Here is a 19511-nt window from a genome sequence, read left to right on the forward strand (position 1 = left end):
TTCTATTTCGACGCAAATACAGACCTCAGGGAAACGCTGCGTCAGGATGGGGAGGGGTCATCGTTGTTTTTATGGAGACCCAAGCCTGATGTCAGGTCATCAAGCATGGTCACCGACGACGAAGCTTAATCTACCCTCAAATCCAGTTGTATCCGCAACGAAACGAACAACTCCAGTTTCGTCGTTATGGACTGGCTGGGGTAGGTTCTCTATCCCCACGCAGACCCACCACGGCTGATGGGAGCTCCATCTGGGGCTTAACAATATGCGGGGAACTGACCCGTTGATCCATCGAGTCTCGAAGTAAGCCCGAGGTCGCACTATAAACGTGGGGGTTTGCACACCTTCTAAGACCGCTCGGAGTAAGGCCGTGCGATCGTATACTAGGCGAAGCTGTTCTGTTACGACACGATTGGGTAATGCAAAAAGAGTTCGGACAAAAGACCGAAAAAAAGAGACAAAAAGCTCGTGAGGAACAATAGGTGGAAAATCCACGACCGCGTGCCGATCCTGCCGGATAAAGAAGTTGGGGAAGAATTGGAAAGGTTGGGGTATAAAGTATTGACTCCAAGATTTCTGGATAGCGATGGTTGATGCACCACATTCTCTTGAGAAGGAATTGATGAAGAGTGTTCATGTGGCTAACTACCGGCCCAATACGAGCCTGATTAGATCCTGCAGGAAACTCTTGCAAATCGATGGGCTCTGTGCAAATCGGAGAATTTATGGGATATGGCCTCTAGCATAAGGAGAATAACCTCGGTTCACGCATCCATGTCAGTTTGCTAAATCCCATCTTGTCGGATTCTTTTTAGATCAATGTAGTAGTCCTGCGCTTCTAAAGGTGTGTCTTGCGGTATATAAGCGCGAGAATGCCCAGGCATTTCATCTGCAAAGCTTCTTGCATTGTTGCACAGTACACTTATCCATGTTCATCTAATAGATTGCGGAGTGGCCCTAATGCTTCGTAATGGCATTGCTGACACATTATCACTCTCTTTGCTTGGTCCGATTCGGTTTTCAGAGTCCCTGGTATCAAGCCATTTACCATGGTGCTGTTGTAACTGCATCATGCTGGTTTGGATGGTCTGAGGGTCGGCCCCAGTTCCAGATGAGCAAAAGCCCCTGGAGACAGTCGTATTTTGATTCCCGTCCCAAGTCGTCAAGGGGGTCTGGATGCTCTGACGGTAAAGAATCTTCTCGAAAGGTTTCACCATTTTCGACATATAGAGGAGTTACTCCTATTATGATGATATTAAAATAGTCTTTGAATGGCCTGACAATGCTCGGCTTGGATGCCCCTTGTATGAAACAGACAATATCCCCAGGCTTGACGGCCTGTGCTGAGACCCGCACGGTCCATTTAACTGTGCCTCGTTTGACGTAATGACTACAGTGACTTCTCGAATCCTTGATGCGCTGAAGCGATTGCATCGAGTTGATCAAGTCAATGTGCACATGCTGTCTGTCAAATCGAGATCTGTCTCCGTACGCTGCAGATACCCTCCCTAAGCTATAACCCATACCCTTGATCAACGCTAACTCTTTATCGGGCCAAGTTTCGATCGATACCCTTTGAGACAGAACATGCCTAATGATTCGCTGGAAGAGGAGTTCCCAAGGGACCTCATAGTGAGGCAACAAGCCCGCTGCCTCTAGGTTTTCGCAGCACATACCAAGAAGGGCAAACACTTTATCATGGCGTATGGTGGCCTTGTGGGAATGGTACATATCAAGTAACTCGCCCAGAGGGCGTCTCCTCTCGTGCAGTACACTTTGACCTGGACGGAATATTGCTCTTCCTAAGAGATAAGTGACTGGGCGTACGGAATTGATCAAACTCTGCAGCCTCGGACATCTGTTGTTAAAGTCCTCTATACCGCGCAAACCCGAGGAAAATGCATAGCCATTCATCTCCATAGGGCCACATTTGACCAGGACCGACCGAGCAACTCCAACCTCTTGAAGAACCTGTAATGTTGTTAATAAAGCTCCTCCATATATATACCTCACTCAGTGCTTTCCCTTACCCAGACCCGCCGGAACCAAGGGCGTTCCAAGAGTGCTATAAGTGCCGTATCATTGATTTCTTCCAACAGACGCTCGCCTTCCGCAGCGACTTGTAATCTCGCTAGCGTCGAAGTGCTATCATTCTCTTCTTCTCCAAGCCAAACGATAACATTTTTAGCTTGCCCATAAATTCTGGCCATCAATTGAATCTGCCGTTCTTTCTCTGTATTGCTTTTCTGGTCGATACATATAGCATCGACCCACAGCAGCCTCGGGAACCGTTCATATCGAAGGCGCGACAGCGCTGCATGTAAGTTTGCCGTGACTTCCAGGGCGTAGCTGTTAACGCATATCGAAGAGGGGTTTTCTGTGGAGCCCCAAACATATGACAGGGCTTCGTAGGCTTGCTCCTCTTGTTCTTTGAGGGGGTGCTCAATGAGCTCACATTCAATTAGAGCAGCCCGGTTTTTATTCGGTAAGAGGCGAAGCATGCGAATGGTATTATGTCCAGGTGGAAGTAGTGTATAATTATAGGCAGACATTTTGTCAAACATTTTTCCCTAGAGAATATCAGGTATACTCCAAACGGACTCTCGTGGAGTAGCAGAATTCGTTGTGCATCCCAAGGCTGATGTTAACGAGAGAGGAACCAACCCCGCCAAAAATCATAAATATAAATCCCGCGCATCAGCACAATATCGAGCAGTGCCGGTGGTTCTTTTATGAATTCTAGTTTCTTCCAAGAACATACCCTATATTGATCTCTATCCAAGGTTACAAGAAATGATAAATCAGTAAACGTCAATGGCCATATACAAGTAATAATACAGTCGCCAAATGCAAAACCCCAAATGAGCAGCGGCCCTTTAACGGCGCCGTTTCTGTCCACGGCCGCGTCCTCCCTGTCCTCTCTGGCCGGAAAGGGCAGACTTCTGTCGGAGGTAGTTCGAAACGATATTCTCAACGCTGCGCATATCGTGTCTGGGTTGTCTGTGGGGTGAAACAAGACATGTTAGCCAAATCAAGCACGGAGAGAACACACAAAACCACCAATAATAAGCCATATACGCACCTCATGTAGTACAACCTGGCTCTTCTCTTCCTCTTCTCTGTCCTCTGTACAATTTCCACGCTCTCAACGTTGGGGCTGAAAACCTTCACCCACATCTCAACACCGACCCTGGTAAGTTCATTACGAAGCAAGAACGTAGTGTCAATGCCGCGAAGACGAATGCTAAGACAGACTCCGGAGAATGGGTCCCCGTTCTTGAAGGTCACGCGCAGAATGTCGCCGACCTTCACACTGCGTGGGTTTCTTCTGTAGTCGAAAAGTGCTTTGCGTTCACCGGTTGGATCAAGAGCTGCAAATTGAGATTCGGTCACTGCTGCCACGGGGTCTTTGCAAACCGAGCGGCTTGAAGGCGGAGCAGGGTAGACTTTGAGCTTCTTGCGGCCTGTTCAGGGGTACATTAGCTATCTGACAGCACCCTCGGGGGTAGATTAAAAGGCGCAAGGAATACCATTGGTGGGCTGATGGCGAGGAGGTATTTGAGAAAGGAACGACTTGGGCAATTTGTTCGGAAGAGGCACGGGCTCTTGTTTCGGAGTGTACGCAGTTGTGATGGATCGGCGTGCGATTTGGGGCGACACCAATGACTGGGGCTTCGCGATAGACCTTAAGCAGCCCAGCTGCCGCAGGATTGGTGAAAAGGTCGCCATGGCTGCGAGGATTGTGGTGCGCTGAGCAGCTGGCAAAGAGAAAGATGCGAGAAACAGATGGACCTCCGAGCGTGAAGTTTGCGGACCGGCAGAATTTCCGCCAAGCCTCAAATTGCCTGTTTGGGTCAGCGTCCAGAACTCGACTCCGGGAACTTTTCTGCCATCGCGGACCAGCTTGCGCTTCACATTGTGTTGATCTAATCTTCAATTTTGTACAGGCGGGGTTTGCTCTTGTCTAGCGGGTCATTAAGGAAAGTCTATCACGTTCAAATACGCCTGAACCCCCTATTATTTCAGTAAAATGGCGCAAAACGCCATTGGAAGGCTCTTGCGCGGCCAAAGTTCCAGCACCCTCCGTCAATCCATTGGCACACTCACACAGAAACGTTGCTATTCCTCGAAAAATGGTGCGATTTCTCGCTGGCCTTCCTTTGTTGCTGTCAAATTAACATCTATAATGCAGCCATCCCGACCTTTTCCCCGACTTCCTCCGCCGAGCTGGACCAGGCCCTCAATCGTTTCCGCGAAGAACTCTTCATACCGTTCGGACTAGGAACGCAGCAAAGGAGGTTAATGTTTCGTCAGAAGTATGCCGATCGTCTAGAGGAAGAACCCGTCAGCGTATCCGTCGGCGAAGATGAAGAGCCGTTCCTGCTCCGCCCCATGGACCCGCAATCAAGGCCAACAAAGAAGGAGATCGTGGACGTTATCACACTCATGCAGACGACAAAGGATTGGCAGAACCTAATCCCTTTCTTGTCCGGATTACGGATGTCACATCGTGTCATTAAGTCCGACCGTTGGGAGTGGTTGGTGCGCCGGGCTGGCCAGGCTGATGCTCTTGGTATTATTCTTGAAGCCGCGAAGCAGAGCGAGAAGACTGGTCTCCGTCTCAGCAATGTGGATATTGTACAGCGTATCTTCTTCGAACTTCACCGCAAGGCCCAAAGAGGGGAGTTCAAGGATCCAGAGGTGTCGAAGGCTCTCACATTGGCGAAGCAGTTTGTCTCCCTGATGGAAGCCCCCGAACACATCGAACATAACCTGGAGCTCGATCCTAAGAGGAAGCCATTTGTCATCGGTACCCTGCTTGAGCTCAGCGCTGCTCGTGCTGTTAACGAGCTTGGCGGCAATGATGAAGGTGGCCTGGTCCGTTCTTATGCTCAACGTCTCCTGGGCAGCTGGTCGCTTGGTAACTTCGGTCGTGACGCTAAGAATTGGCACGATGTTGACCACGTGTTGCAAGAGATCGTGCCCATTTACAATGGTATGAAGCTGGCCCTCAAGGTCAACGGCATTTCAAATGATAAGTCTGTCGCCCCGGGCCTGAAGACACGCGTGAATGAGCTAGGGACTTTGATTGCGAACCAGAAGAAGGCTGCACCGGAGAAAGCTGTACAACGGCCAACGTTGGGTCTTCAGCAGAGTCAACTTCTGCATCAGGGCTAAGCCCATGTTTCTTTCTACACATTGTCTATGAACTGTATATTACCACTTAGAATCATTTGGAGCTGTATGTTATCTCAATCTGAAAATGGGCTATTTTCTCCTTGGATAAAATATACCGCTGCGCCTGACATGTTTGGGGTACTTTAGCATCAACATGGATAGAGGCAATTTAATGTTCCATTCAAAAGCCGCAAAATAAACGAGCCGGTAACATGAGTCATGTAGCCGCGAGGTCAACGCTAAAAAACGAGCAAATGTTGTTGCGCACATACGTGATTTAGCACAACTCTAATGTGTTGTCGTCACGGATGCGGCCTTGCGCCGACAGCTTGGTTTTCCCAGAGACAACGGCAGGGCCAGAAACAGTAATCTGTTGGGCAAACGTTAGCTAAGCAAGAAAAGACGTAGCGCAAGTCCATTATAACAGAATCACGTACCTGTCCCTCATTTTCCTTGTCTTCAGAAACACCAGTGAGAACAATTTCAACGCTACTTAAAGGAGCTCCGAAGTGACTCTGGCCCTGATAGCGCCTATAGTCGAACACATTCGTCTGAGTGACAGCACCCGCCACGCCAGGACCAGTCAAGGCGTAGACCACACGGGCCCCAGTAAAGATCTTCAAGTCCGTTAACTGTCCGGAGGTAAGGCGAACTTTGGGATCAGCGTCCGCACGGTGCGAGATACATAAGAGGCGAAGATTGTCGAGTGAGAGTTCCGCCATCGGTCCAATATTGGCAACCTGGCTGAACATGCCATGAGAAGGCATGACTCCAGCATCTAGTTTCCTCACATCGAACCAACGAGCCAGGGAAGAGACGATACCAGAATGTGGCTCCATGAACCTGTTATGGTAGTCGGACATTGTGCGAGACGAGGTAATAATCACAGTTGGAGATACTCCAACAGTTGCTAAAGCGAAGTCGACACCTTCCCCAGCGACAGAGTTCACTGCAACGGAGGCATTTGAGTACAGAGCGGCCATTACCTGGCACAACGGATAGGAGCGAGAAAGGGAATCAGTCGAAAGCACCAGATCACTCGGGCTCAACCGCTCATTACGGGGCAATGAATAAGTCAATCCAGCGATGGCAGAGATCAAATTCTGTCACACCGTCAGCCTTGAACCAGTACAATAAGGGAAATCCTACCTCTGGTTGATACTCGATGAACTCGCCTGCTCCTGAGGCGCATGGCCAAACCGTACTAAGGGATGGTGAGGGGCTGTTCGGCTCCCAGCTGGGAACATCAAGCCCAGCCAAGTCCTTCTTCTCTTCTACTATCTCATGCCAGACAGCAACATCCAGAGTACCTTTGACATCACCAGGCACATCATTCCAGTCCATATGCCTACTACCAAGCTTCGCAACCCAGATGACCTGAGAAAGTTGCTCGTTACTCTTCGCCACAAGAGACAAATCAAGCGCGCCCGCCTCCGCAATCAATACATCTGCCTGAGATTTCTGCAGGAGGGTAGATAGGTCATTAGGGTCAAGGTTGTGAGGAATAAGGATGATCTTAAACCCATAGAAAGCACCGGCTGTGTATCCAAGCTTCTGTCAGTAAGCTGTCATAGGGCACAAGCAGGTCGAGGAGCTCTAACCGAATATTGAGGCCAAAAGCTCAACCGAGTCTGTAAGACAGACAGCAACTGTTTTAGCCTTGGAGTACTGCAGGCGAGACCCGATGACATTGATCTCTTGCGTTACTTGTTCCAACGAGTGCTCTATCGCCCTTCTTCCGAGCACAGTATAGATCTTTCCCTGTTTGCCAGATAACTTGCCGTCCTCTGCAGCTCCGCGAACGGCAGTTTTCCAGACATCGCGCAAGTCACCTTTCCGTCCAGCGGTCCATTTCGGTGCTCCGGGGTCTTTGACGTTCAGCCCGGACCGAAGGGGGAAGCCGTGTGGGGTCTCAAGACTGCGGTAAGCGGCAGATTCGCCAGGCTGGCGGACAGGAAAGGCTGTTGACTGGCGAGCGAGCAAGAATGGGTGAATGTCTGGCTCCTTGGACGTAGCGAAGGAATAAATAAGAAAGGTGACAATAGTCCCTGCGATGAGAGTCGTGTATATGTTCCAGTCAGCCAGGACGTCAGCGACCAATGTATCTAGCTTGGCCACTAGCGACGTTTCCGAAGCCATTTTGGGTTTACTTATGCCCGACAATGCGTCGTCATGTAGGATGCGTGATGTACAAGAGGGTGAAGGTCCGATTGTTTCTTTATTTCCGTAGTAAGGGTTCCAGGCTGCAGCGAGATGGTGACGTGACCTCAGCTGAGGGTAGATGTGGAGACAACTCGCGGGTCCGGCGTTTAACAATTCAAGGTTACCGAGCTACCTGAAAAACTCCGCGTCAAAGGCGCTTGTGACAGTGGTTGCCAGTGAGCAGGACGCACCGATCATCAAAACAAGCACTGTCCCACCACAGCATTTGAAGACCTAGTCGCGCTGCCCACCACAATATGGTTGTGACTCTTTTTGAAGTCGTATAATTACTTGAGGCCGAAAATTCATACACAAATGCTCAGGTGACTTTTTTCTAGGACAGCGTCACACAGGTAAGTTAAGTAAGTTTCAACACCCCCAATTCAAGGTAAGTTCTCTGGACCTCTTTGCGCCATACTGAGAAAGTCGTACTCACACCTGTGCAGGCTATCTCTTTTCCCCTTTGTTTGTACTTTTACGTTTTCGTACACATCAATGGCTTCCTTATCCGCCCCATCTACCCCTAGGGCAGCACCTTCACCTGCACCTACTTCAGACGAGTCCCGGACACCAGGAAAATGGCGCCATCCGCAGTTGAATGAAATAGTCCGGCGACAGAATGCTGGAACATTTGGGGATAGTAATATCAAAAGAGTTCTGTGGAATGGTGCTGCTTTACTAGCAACCTGGATCTTTGGCAACACCTTCAAATCCTAGTGAGTAGCGACAGTGAGGTCGATTGTGACGCACAGACTAATAATCCCACTACAGCTCTCTGCGACTCGAAAAGTCCAGCCAGTATTCTACATATCCTGATCTCTCCCTGCATGTGTTACAACTTATCTTCGCACTCAATATCCTTGTGGCACTATACCCTCTCATTCGCCCAAAGGACAACCTCTCCGATATCCCACTCACCCCTACACAACGCGCCCTCTTAGGGCTCGATCCATCTGCTACAGCACCGCCGACGCCGGGATCCACATACATCACTCCACCCAAATATCGCCTTTCTGGGTCGCGGACAGCAAGCCCGGCCAGCAGAAGTGCATCGCCTTTGTCGACCAGCGCCAGTGCTTCTGGGCGTAAGGTATCGTCGGGCGCCTTGTTCTCGCCGTCTACTAGTCCATTGCTCCACAAGGCTGTTTCAAATGGAGGAAGAGAAAATGGACGGAGACCCAGTTTCGGCTCTCCATCACCTCTGGGAAGAAGCTCACCTTTTCGTGAGTCAACCTTCCGCGAATCAAGCTTCGGATCGAGTACGGGTCCTGCGACTCCGTCGCCAGTAGGGGGGAAACGCGTGAATCTTGGTCTGAGCAACAAGTGGCTGTATGAGCGGAGCAGGCGGCTGTCAGCGAGCAATGGTAGTCTTTGAATTACTTTTGTTGGTGTTCGGTGCATTAGGGTGGAGACAATGATATATTCATATGTTCTGAAGGGCGTTCAGCAAGCGCTATGTCCTTTTATGAAAAGATCGACTTTTCAATGTGCATTTTAGGCATTATATTTTATAGGAATTTTTCTTTTTTAGACAGGAATTGTACATGTATGACACATTGGAGATTCTCGGAAATAAAAATTAGCTGATGAAAATAAGCATGGACCGACCGACCGCACAATGCGCAACTAGGCAGCTTTTTCCCACGTTCCCCAGTTCTGATGTCCGAGTCTCCGCGGGTCTAGTACCAAGTTCTAGTTCCCGCTTTATGCCAATGATTGACCCAAGAATGCCAACTACCTCCATTGACGTTCATCCACACGCGGCACTCATCGATTGGAGTAATTTCCAATACACTGTTTCCTAAAAGCGTCACATTCAACACTGAATTTAGCTTATCACTGTTCGTGACTGCATGAGGCCGACATTTCCGTGAAACATAAGCGGTGGCTTCACAATGGGAGCTTCGGAGTCAAAGCTGGTCTTCAAGCAGGGAATCTTCCGTCTCTCAGAGGAGAAGGACATTCCTGCGGACGATCCGTACTGGGCCAGAGTTCGTTTTCCATCTCTTTTACTGATGTGGGGGTTCTTTGGTATCTCTGACTATTGACTGTAGTTCTGGGAGCTCCCAGAGTCAACCGAAGATGTCTTCAGTTTATTCACCCCCGCCGACATACGACGGACTCGCGATAACGCACTATCCAACTTCGAAACGCTATTGCTCTCTGTAACATCGCGTCTCAGTATATTAAAGAACCATCCCTCGTTTCCGGACCCTGAGCTTGCTCCCGACCGTGACGCCCTTAACTGTATTCGCATCTTGACCCGTATCCTCCCTTTCGTTTACGAAGCCGAGCACCTAGAAGACTGGGAAGAGAAATTCTTTTGGGGTCGCCGGAGGAAGAAGACACGAGAAGCACAAGTGGCAGCCGAGATACTCTTTGACGAGGCACAAACTGAAGAACCACGAGCGTCGCCAGGGCCCAATGATTATGAAGAGGTGAAGCCTTTGGCTGAGGAATTAATTGATACACTTGTGGATCTTCTCTTCTACACAGACTTCACCATCCCAAAGCTCCCGACGGCCAAAAGCAAAGTGTCCTACTCCATATGGCAGAGCGGTGTTGGTTGCAACACATCTATGGGCTCGAACAAAGAGCTGGAAAACAACCGCTGTGAGATCATTCGGCTATTACTTACCTTAACGGGAAAGGCCATGTACATGCCCTCAGGTAAGTACCGTCAACTTTGATCAATGATGGTCTCAACTGACCTTCTGGCAGGTTTGTTACCAGTACAGGGTGTCAAAGCCATTACGTACATTGCAACATGTCCTGATAAGCAGGCCGTTCTGACACTACTTTGTTCGTTACTGAATACAGTACGTGTAACGTTCCGCTTTAATGTCTACGTATAGAGCTTTACTGACACTCCTAGGCCATAAAATATAATCCCGCTTCCTGGAGGGTGCCCTATGACCATGTTGTCTGGAAAGATCCTAAGCAAATATTAGTTATATATTGCTTGCAGTTTCTTTTGGTGCTTCTCTTATATCCAATCCCAGAAGATGGGCGCGGAGCTCCGCCAAAGAATTACTACCGCCATTACTTCGGAAGGCTACATAGGCCGCAGGATTTCCAATTTCTAGTTGATGGCATGACCAGAATCTTAAATCAACCAGTATGTCTTAACCACCTCCTTTGAGTGTTTCTTTCTGCTTAAACCACGGTTGCTAGATGCAGGCAACAAATTCCTACCTTCCTGGTAGTCAAAAGACTGTCAAATGGGCACCAGAGATGATGATGCTCTTCTGGGAAGCTTTACAATGCAATAAGCGATTCAGATCATTCATCATCGACTCTAATCGCTCGCACGACTTCGTCATTCTTTGTATCTTCTATGCTATTGTATACAAATCCGACCCTTCACAGCAAGGCGTGGTCAGGATGTGTATTTTCATTACACAGACCATGAGCGTCGAGCCCAATTTCGGGAAGAGTCTGAACAAGAAATTCGAAGCTCAAGAGACGCTTCCACAGAGCATCCGTATTCCTGGTTTCAAGGGATCATACGCTGATTACTTGATCATGGTATGTCAATTTCTATTCTTCAGATTGACTTGTTAAACTGACATCAAGCAGTCCATTCATACTCTGATCACTGGAAGCAAAGGAAAATTAACCGCTGTCTACCCTGCGCTTCTAGCAATCATCAATAACATAGCTGCATACGTCGAAAATCTGTCCCCAGCTGCATGCTCCAAACTTCTGCAGCTCTTCTCATCAATGTCTGCCCCCAGCTTCCTCCTGGCTAACGAGACGAATCATGCCCTTCTTTCCTCAGTACTTGAGTCGATCAACGCGCTTCTTGAACATCAATTTACCAGTATGTGGTATCATCGCTGCTTCACTCCACAAAAAGTTGCTAACCTTGGCAGAAAATTCATTCCTGGTGTACGCTATTCTTAAGCACAGGAGACGTTTTGAGGCAGTTCGGGAATTTACGCTCGAGAGTGGACAGCAGGAGATAGAACGCCAAAATGAGAGACGAAAGTCCGAAGGCGATTTTGTTTCCAGCCCGGTTCTGTCGGCGTCTGAAGATGATCCTCACACAGCTTCTGGCGCGCGGTCACCATTGGGTCGCATTCCCGAAGAACACAGTCCGTTCGCAATTGGTGGGGACGATTCAGATGACGAGCGAGAAGAGCAAAAGACGCCAGCGCAGTCGTCTCCGTCTGTTCAAAGTTCTCGTAGACCTTCGATATCATCTGCTGTCGATGAAAGCGTACCACTACAGCTACGGGGGATGTCCGAAAAAGCACGGGGTAAAATGCCTGCTGGACAGCCATCCTTTTCTAGGCAAAATAGTATGACCAGTCAGAGTAGTATGTCGGCAGCCTTCCCAACGGCCCCCAATGGTTTCACGCCAACTGTAGCTTGGGTAAGCAATCTTCCGTTTCCCGCACATCGCTCAGCCTACTAACGGCAGAATGTTCAGCTTGAGTCCTGGCTCCCAGACCTACCACTCCATACTATTCTTACTATCATTTCAGCCATTATGCCCCACATCCCTGAATCCGCTTTACAAAGCACTTCTAGCCAAGAAGCCCGAACTCTAATCTCGAATCTTCCCTCATTTGCGGAAGAACCAATGATCCAAAGTATCATTTCAGAGCCCCCTCCCACCCGTGTACATTCCTTTGAATGGTCAGCCCTTTCCATGGGCTGGTATGAATCCTTACTGTGGGGATTCATCTTCTCGAGCGAGATGGTCGTTGGCTCCGCTTCGGGCGCCACGCCGGGTACCGTTGGAGTGTGGAATGGAACCGGCATCAAACTGTTCAAGGTCCAAGAGGCTGCAGCACAAGGACCCACGTTACTTGCTCCAAAGGGCGCTGTGGACGCTGTTGGTAGTAACCTGGTTCAACGAATTGGGAACCTGAGCCTCCGGAGGGCCAGCACACAGGATTCTCAGAACAGTTCCAGGGCTCCATCTGTTCGGGAGGTCTGATATGGTGTTTCTCAACACTCTTGTGTTTTTCTAGCAGGTTGAGTCAGTGTCGTCACGTTATTATAAAGAGCTGAGCTTGTTTTCCAATGATCTTATTCATGTTCATCCTTAATGATACCTTGGTGGCGTTTGCAATAAAAATGTTTTCTTATGAACACCCATTGGGTATATAGAAGTGCTAGTCTCTTCAATATTATATCCTTCTGCTTAGTCTTTCCTTTTTCTTTTTCTTGCGTCATGGTTTGGAAGACTCCCTTTCAACCTATATTTTCTTGGTAAGCCATGACTCAATTGTAGTGCCAGGACCATTGTTCCGAACTGCAGGGGAAGAGATGAGTTTGGAATCAATGTCTGACCATGAATCCGTAAATATCATTGATATTCTTGTTCAAAATTGCTGTCGTTTCATTTGAGGGTTGGGGTGTATGTTGGCCACGTGAGGTCGTGATTGGCTGCGGACCATTTCCCACCACGTCGGACGACTTACTCCAAGTAAACATTTATTGAGCAACGTTTGTAAACCTTCATGTCCTACCTATAAGCCATCTGGTACATTTTCTGGAAGTTGTTTGCTTATTTTTGCCTTTTCTTGATTCGTTCTATTAGCCTAGAGAGAGCTGCCTGCAGATGAACATGATTTTCCTGCCATCCCTTGTCGCAGCATCCGCAGTGCTCATATCCCCGGGACTGGCTGCTGGATTTTCGACTGAGCTTCAGAGCGTACTGAAGAACACACATGGTAGCAATGAATATGGATACCCTACTGATTTTACCAGGGGTATAATGCCTGTAAGTTCATGTTAAATTACGCTTCCATGGATAGATATTTTGTCAGGGGGTATGATCGAGATGTTTGGAAACTTGCTGATCAAGTCTATTCCGACTATTTCAGATACCTGTCCACTCCCACAAGTAGGTCACAGCCCTTTTATTCGTTCTTTCTATTTCTCATTGCTATAATATAAGTAATTACTAACCAAATCATGGCAGTGATTACTGGAGAGATATTCCCTTCTACACTGGTACGGTCAATCTAAATTCCCTAGAGGAAGCAAGACTAACATCATTTAGGTCTCTCCAAGGGCTGTGTTTCAACAGAAGCTGATGTATGGCTTTACAACGGTACACTTTATGTTAGTTCTATGATTGATACCTAGCTCTACATGAGTGACGCCCACTGATGCCCACAGGTCGGGCACGATGAATCCTCCTTGACTGAAGAGCGAACTTTTGAGTCCCTCTATGTCAATCCAATGTTAGATGTGCTAAAACGCCAAAATCCCCAAACCCGTTTTGTGACTTCACCCACGAAAAAGTGAGTATGATGAAGTGGCCCTGCTATTTCCCATGCTTGTGGGTATTAACATTGTACTAGCGGCGTCTTTGACACTACTACTTCGCAAACCCTGTACTTTTTTGTCGATGTAAAAACGTCAGGACCTGAAACATTCGAAGCTGTTATTTCTGCGTTAGAGCCACTCCGCAGAGAGGGCTATCTTACCACACTGAAAGACAACAAGACGATGACTAGTGGTCCCATAACTGTCATCGGGACAGGCAATACACCTTTTGATATGGTTGGACCGGTTGCTAATCGTGACTACTTCTTCGATGCTCATCTAGATGCGCTAGAGGAAAGTCCTGAGATCACGTCCCTAATCTCTCCTATTGCATCAACTAGCTTCCAAGAGGCTGTGGGCTCAGTCACATATAGTGAGGATGAGGCTGTTCTGAGCGACAAACAGCTAGCTACCCTTCGATCCCAGATCAGTACTGCAAAGGAGAGGGGGATTGGTTCTAGATACTGGGAGACCCCTTATTATCCGATCCGGACTCGTAATGCTGTATGGCGGACGCTTCTCCAGGAAGGTGTGGCTTTGTTGAATGCTGATGACTTGGATGCGGTTGCGGCTTACTTCTAATTGTACATTATATGCATCTCCACATGTTATGCCATCCAGACTAGAAATTGAGAGTACATCGAACATAAAGTGGTTTCAATGGCGATCGTCATCGTAGTCCTCAAATAGAAATTCGGCCATTACGACTACGGGTGGCTGGTAAAGCGTCATGGAACGGGAGTACATGATAGAATCTCACTATCTTATCAAGATGTGACGAAAAGGTAAACAGTTTCCCTGACGATCAGCTGAAAAAGGGCCAGTCCGCTGCACGTGACCGTCCGTGAGGCTTCTGGACCAAAGGAAAAATAGATCATGAATGGGGAAAGCAAAGAGATGAATAGGAAAAATAACTCGCGACTATTAATTCAGATCCCTGTCTTTATATGAAGCTTACAGTCTAGTTCTCAACAGACCCGATGTCTAAGGTCGATGTTGATCTGGGAGATCTCTTGGCTAAGGTGCTCCCCACCGGTGTCAAGGTCACCATTCGCCATATCTCGTCAGCCCCTACCCCATGCACAGCGCTCTTTGCGCCTCCTCCAGGCGAAGAGCCCGAGTCGACGTTTTGTGAAAACCATTTTCTGACCGTCTCCGTGAATGCCGTCGAGCATGATGGACCTGAGATTATCGTCTTTGGAATCGAAGTTCTGGTCTACAGCACAGCGCATTTAACGACTGTTTTCGTCTCCAAGGCCGATTCTACTGGATTCCTGCATTTACTGAAGGATGCACCAAAAGTTTCGCTCATCAGGCGCATCTCTAATGGCTTCCTGTCTTTCCTGGTGCAGACGCATCAACGGCCGGGCGTTCGGCAAGTGGTGTCATTGTTCGCTCGGGCTCAGAATCAGTATCTGTTCCCCGGCAGCATCGAAAATTCAGGAAAGCATGTTCTCGACGATAGGGGCCTGATTAAATGGTGGTGTCGCGTCGTCGACCCCATATTGCGCGAGTATGAGCCGGAATCAGGATCCCACGAGAAAGGTCTCCTTGACCGTGCCATGGAATCCGCTAAAAGCTCTGCAACAGCATTTTTGATTGTCCCAGGATGCGACAAATTTGAAACTCGAGGTTTCTTTCCCGGTGCCGCAAAGTCAGATGATAAAGAACGCCCCAGGTGGCTGAACAACTACCCGCTTCATCAGCTGTGCGATAACACCAAAGCGCCTCCACGCTGCTTAATTCCTCGTTTTCCAGATGATCCAAAAACGCGCTTCCTGGTTGACCTGGACGATGAACTCCCGCAACAATCGGAGATTGCGGGCTCGAAGGAGGGCGCTGGGCAGTGGAGGAGCGTCAAATCCCTAGACCAGTTCTGGGAGATGATGTCTTTCCGGCAGGAGTGTTCTGCTGGACGACTGGTCGGATTCTTGTGGCTTGTTATTAATCCCCCAGGACTTGTCAATTCTGTTCAAATGACAAGCTCTAGACCTGTTTTCAAAGAGAAAGCAAAGGATTCCTCGACAACGACCGTCCCGGGATCTGACAAGGTGGATTCAAAACCTACCAGGCCAGAAGTGCCTATTTCTTTTAATTCCCAGTCTTCAGACGCCGCCAAAGATTCTATAGCAGAGGCAACGTCAGGTGGTCCTGTGCAAGACCCATCTTCCCAGACGGACAGCTTGTCTTCTGAGTCCCATCCCAAAATACAGTCGAACACAGACCTGAACGCATTCTACTGGCCAGAAGCAGGCCGCGGTCACGCTGTTATGAGTGAAGAAGATTACAAAACCGCGATCAATTTCCTACTTGAGCAAGACTTCTACAACCAAGAGGTTTCTATAGCCAGCACTAAAGCGTGGAGTGAGAAAGTCGCATCCATCGTGGACCAGCTTTGGGTCGGTCAGCAGGTCACAGGAAGGGGCACGTCTGGGGAATCTGTCGATGAAGCTGCCCCAATAACAAACATCATCAACACTGGATTGGTTCGAAAGCGAAAGAAAGATGAGCAGAGCCAAGCAACAACAGCACAAAATGAAGGGCGAGAGGGGGACGGTACAGTCTCAAGTGCGGCGACAGCAGAGACTAGTACAACAGGGACGAATACATCACCTGGAGTCAATGTGCTTCAAGCGAACTTGATCCGGAAGAAGAAGAAGGCTTAGATCAGACAACAGATGCTTCTCGCATTGGTTGGAGTTGTAAACGGAATTAAAGGACATTCAGCGATTTGGGGTCTTCTATTTGGGAAAACAGGGCATTAAAAGGTATATTCAAAACAGTGATTTGTCTTTGGGCATTTGTCTTCTTCTTCTTCTTCTTCTTCTTCTTCTTCTTCTTCTTCTTCTTCTTCTTCTTCTTCTTCTTCTTCTTCTTCTTGATACTATTCTTAGATCTATCGCTATCTGGGCGATTTAGATCCGTGGAACCGATAAATGACGAACGGGCCACATGGACTAAATACCAGAAGTGATCAATTCGATCCCTTGAAGCATGTAAATATAGTTTTGGTTTCGTGTTAATTTTGATTATTCCTCCGAATATCTTCCCTAATTTCACACAAGCATATAGGGCTTGCTATCCTATGTAAAAACGAACTCGAAATAAGAGAGAACTCGTTCGACGCGGCTCCACGGGAGGTGTGAAATTACAGGAATCCACCGCATGATGAACCGACCCATATAATGGACGGCGTCCGCTGCATCCGAATGGAGCAACCACGGAACTAATTTAGTTCATACCTTTTCCCAGTTCGGCTGTTGCGTGGCAGCCACTAGAAAAAAAAAAGCAAAGGTTGAACGTTGAAACATCGAGTGTTAAGGCCTCCTACAACGAGTCAACTGACCGCAATTGCTCTCCGCACTTCACTTCCCCGACTTCCCGTCCATAGAATGTTGTTGCGACGTTGACTACGTCTTTTTTGCCAACCGTATAGTCTTACCGCGTCGATATCCGCCTATGCTAAAGCTTCAATCGCGTTCGATCTCCCTCGATTTTGGACCGACCATTAGCAATGGCGGGCTCCGGTGGTCTGTGATCGTGGGTTGGGGGTGTCTGATCTGGTATGCAACCGTGGTCTTGGTCTGTTATCTGGGGTACTTTCAAATGTAAAGCTTTCTATTCCGCCTTTGATTCTCTCTTCTGATTTATGTTCTATTTTCTATTGGGTGTATTTGAATATATGCTTACTGTGACACAAACTAATGCGGCTTCAAACAGATGGCGATACTTTCTCCAAAGACCCCGGAAATCCCACTCCGCGACAGCCTCCGACGCTCCCCATGTCACCGCAATCCGACCCGTCAAAGGTCTCGAGCCGAATCTGTATGACTGTCTGGCTTCGACCTTCCGTCAGGATTATCCAGCCGACAAACTTAGCGTCTATTTTTGTGTCGCATCTCGAAACGACCCTGGCTACCCAACCCTGCAAAAGCTTGTATCCGATTTCCCACACGCCGGTGCACGCATTTTTATAGAGGAAGAGGATCCTTTGCTCCAGCCAGATGGGGAACGTATCTACGACCTGGGACCAAATCCGAAAATTCGGAACATGAGTCGGGCTTATAGAGAGGCCAAGGGTGATATCGTCTGGATCATAGATTGCAATGTTTGGGTAGGCAAAGGTGTCTGTGGGAGGATGGTCGACCGGCTTTGCGGACTGGGTGCTACCTCGGGCAAAAAGTACAAATTTGTACATCACTTGCCGCTCGTCGTGGACGTCACTAGCGGTGCCAGTTTAACAGAAGAGCAGAATGCCCTGGTGGAATCTTATACCAACGGCGATGCAGATCCAAGCAGCGATGTGTCCTCCGCGCCGACTATCTCCAAACACGAACAGGGTACTCTTGCAACAGGTGGAGGCCGCCTAGAAGAATTGTTCCTTTCGTCTTCTCATGCAAAAATGTACACCGCAATCAACACAGTCCTCATCGCACCCTGTATCGTGGGTAAATCCAATATGTTCCGGCGGTCGCACCTCGACTATCTGACCACGCCGTCCCCTACCGATCCCCACAAGCGCAACCCTGGTATCGATTACTTTTCCGACAATATTTGCGAGGATCATCTGATCGGAGACCTACTCTGGAAGAATCGCGTCCGCGAGGAGAAAGAGAACGGCGAGCGTTTTGGCAAGCACGGAATGGTCTTTGGAGATCTGGCGATCCAGCCTGTGGGAAACATGAGTATTGGGGATTACATTGCGCGTCGGGTTCGCTGGCTACGTGTCCGCAAGTTCACTGTTCTCCTAGCGACCTTAGTCGAGCCGGGCACAGAGTCCTTGCTCTGCTCGTGTTACGGCGCCTGGGGAGTGACAACGTCCTTGGCTCAGTTTCTACAGGAAAAAGGGTTCTGTTGTGCAGCTTATATGACAACTTGGACTGCCTTCTTCGCCTTTTTCTTCCTCAGCTTGGCCATCTGGATACTGACTGATTGGACACTCTATATAAAGTTGCATTCCGCCAAATCGGTTGAGCTCGATGAGGATACACCATCTTTTGCACGGCCTCCCTCTTGCCATTTGACTAGACGAACATTCGCTCAATGGTTCTCGGCGTGGCTTGGACGCGAGTTTCTAGCCCTCCCCATATGGATCTGGGCCTTCTACGGTGGCGTAACCGTTACTTGGCGCAACCGGCGTTTCCGAGTCGGACTAGACATGAAAGTTCGAGAAATTAGCAGTGGAAAGACACCCCAGCCTACCTCCAAACAAGCCCCAACCAGCTAAGGGAACTGAACGATAGACAGGATGGGGCATGGCAAGCCGAGCAAATGAGGGACGAATGTACGAATATCACTGAATGAAATGGTAAAAAACAAGAACTTTTCTATCCAGTTCCCACACATCTATAGAAGTCCATAAAAGCGTAAATCATTGCATCGATCCCTCCGCAGCAGCAGGAGCATTCTCCCCAGCACCGCTTTCCAACTCACTACCCTTCTCCGAACTCAACAACCACTCCACAACCTGTCTCCCCTTGGACATTTTCCCAGCATCGCCTTCACCATCCTGTGCCTCTGCCTTTACTTCAGCCTCAGCCTCATCCTGCTCCTCACCCTGCTCCTCGGTTGACCAATCAGCTCGCTCAGCGAGGAACACAGGATCTAACCCAGCATCATTCGTAATGGAGATATCAGCACCCGCCCCAACAAGCGCCTTCACGCACTCCAAATGCGTGTTCAGCGCTGCCCAGTGCAACGCTGTGTTCCCCGAGTGATTACGGTGGTTAATAACAGCCGCCACCTGAGCCTGATCGAGCTGAGCTTCAGCCTGAGTGAGAACTCCCAGGAGGAAGTTCAAAATTTCTAAAATACCCAATTAGCCTTTCCCTCCCAATACCAAA

At 48.8% G+C, this 19511-nt stretch overlaps 11 protein-coding genes across 11 annotated transcripts; 6 read left to right on the forward strand and 5 right to left on the reverse strand.

Annotated features, from left to right (window-relative positions):
- Positions 1-66: 66 nt before the first annotated feature.
- On the reverse strand, positions 67-840 carry BDV37DRAFT_163095 (uncharacterized protein). The gene has a single exon (XM_032079198.1). The coding sequence runs from the start codon at positions 635-637 to the stop codon at positions 185-187; it is 453 nt and encodes a 150-aa protein (XP_031939601.1). The 5' UTR covers positions 638-840; the 3' UTR covers positions 67-184.
- Positions 841-2767, reverse strand: BDV37DRAFT_163094 (HET domain-containing protein). Its single transcript, XM_032079197.1, has 2 exons — positions 2031-2767; positions 841-1971 (listed from the first exon to the last, which is right to left on the reverse strand). The coding sequence occupies exons 1-2, from the start codon at positions 2562-2564 to the stop codon at positions 1045-1047; spliced, it is 1461 nt and encodes a 486-aa protein (XP_031939602.1). The 5' UTR covers positions 2565-2767; the 3' UTR covers positions 841-1044.
- On the reverse strand, positions 2557-3879 carry BDV37DRAFT_163134 (mitochondrial 54S ribosomal protein bL19m). Its single transcript, XM_032079200.1, has 3 exons — positions 3531-3879; positions 3083-3464; positions 2557-3000 (listed from the first exon to the last, which is right to left on the reverse strand). Exons 1-3 carry the CDS (start codon positions 3727-3729, stop codon positions 2877-2879), a joined length of 705 nt encoding a protein of 234 aa, XP_031939603.1. The 5' UTR covers positions 3730-3879; the 3' UTR covers positions 2557-2876.
- A 1-nt stretch (position 3880) lies between these two features.
- Positions 3881-5329, forward strand: BDV37DRAFT_163115 (uncharacterized protein). Its single transcript, XM_032079199.1, has 2 exons — positions 3881-4136; positions 4193-5329. The coding sequence occupies exons 1-2, from the start codon at positions 4031-4033 to the stop codon at positions 5176-5178; spliced, it is 1092 nt and encodes a 363-aa protein (XP_031939604.1). The 5' UTR covers positions 3881-4030; the 3' UTR covers positions 5179-5329.
- On the reverse strand, positions 5317-7505 carry BDV37DRAFT_163091 (uncharacterized protein). The gene is made up of 4 exons (XM_032079196.1): positions 6780-7505; positions 6328-6716; positions 5616-6281; positions 5317-5548 (listed from the first exon to the last, which is right to left on the reverse strand). Exons 1-4 carry the CDS (start codon positions 7315-7317, stop codon positions 5456-5458), a joined length of 1686 nt encoding a protein of 561 aa, XP_031939605.1. The 5' UTR covers positions 7318-7505; the 3' UTR covers positions 5317-5455.
- Positions 7506-7519: 14 nt separating this feature from the next.
- On the forward strand, positions 7520-8880 carry BDV37DRAFT_252906 (nuclear pore complex component-domain-containing protein). Its single transcript, XM_032082488.1, has 3 exons — positions 7520-7768; positions 7827-8096; positions 8152-8880. Exons 2-3 carry the CDS (start codon positions 7876-7878, stop codon positions 8753-8755), a joined length of 825 nt encoding a protein of 274 aa, XP_031939606.1. The 5' UTR covers positions 7520-7768; positions 7827-7875; the 3' UTR covers positions 8756-8880.
- A 237-nt stretch (positions 8881-9117) lies between these two features.
- On the forward strand, positions 9118-12610 carry BDV37DRAFT_252910 (Hid1 family protein). Its single transcript, XM_032082489.1, has 8 exons — positions 9118-9371; positions 9435-10050; positions 10102-10199; positions 10256-10498; positions 10555-10908; positions 10960-11203; positions 11256-11758; positions 11816-12610. Exons 1-8 carry the CDS (start codon positions 9276-9278, stop codon positions 12326-12328), a joined length of 2667 nt encoding a protein of 888 aa, XP_031939607.1. The 5' UTR covers positions 9118-9275; the 3' UTR covers positions 12329-12610.
- Positions 12611-12846: 236 nt separating this feature from the next.
- On the forward strand, positions 12847-14319 carry BDV37DRAFT_252912 (uncharacterized protein). The gene is made up of 6 exons (XM_032082490.1): positions 12847-13117; positions 13221-13240; positions 13319-13350; positions 13400-13461; positions 13519-13643; positions 13704-14319. The coding sequence occupies exons 1-6, from the start codon at positions 12956-12958 to the stop codon at positions 14248-14250; spliced, it is 948 nt and encodes a 315-aa protein (XP_031939608.1). The 5' UTR covers positions 12847-12955; the 3' UTR covers positions 14251-14319.
- Positions 14320-14596: 277 nt separating this feature from the next.
- BDV37DRAFT_252913 (H3 histone acetyltransferase RTT109) lies at positions 14597-16537 on the forward strand. The gene has a single exon (XM_032082491.1). It carries the CDS (start codon positions 14649-14651, stop codon positions 16332-16334), a length of 1686 nt encoding a protein of 561 aa, XP_031939609.1. The 5' UTR covers positions 14597-14648; the 3' UTR covers positions 16335-16537.
- An 813-nt stretch (positions 16538-17350) lies between these two features.
- Positions 17351-18895, forward strand: BDV37DRAFT_284940 (putative ceramide glucosyltransferase; the record flags this gene model as incomplete). Its single annotated transcript, XM_032087613.1, has 1 exon — positions 17351-18895. One exon carries the CDS (start codon positions 17351-17353, stop codon positions 18893-18895), a length of 1545 nt encoding a protein of 514 aa, XP_031939610.1.
- A 144-nt stretch (positions 18896-19039) lies between these two features.
- On the reverse strand, positions 19040-19471 carry BDV37DRAFT_284941 (uncharacterized protein; the record flags this gene model as incomplete). Its single annotated transcript, XM_032087614.1, has 1 exon — positions 19040-19471. A coding segment is annotated over one exon (432 nt), but the record flags the coding sequence as incomplete, so codon positions are not given.
- Between the last annotated feature and the right edge of the window lie 40 nt (positions 19472-19511).

The sequence above is a fragment of the Aspergillus pseudonomiae genome (genome assembly GCF_009193645.1).
Source record: "Aspergillus pseudonomiae strain CBS 119388 unplaced genomic scaffold BDV37scaffold_53, whole genome shotgun sequence".
NCBI lineage: Eukaryota > Fungi > Ascomycota > Eurotiomycetes > Eurotiales > Aspergillaceae > Aspergillus > Aspergillus pseudonomiae.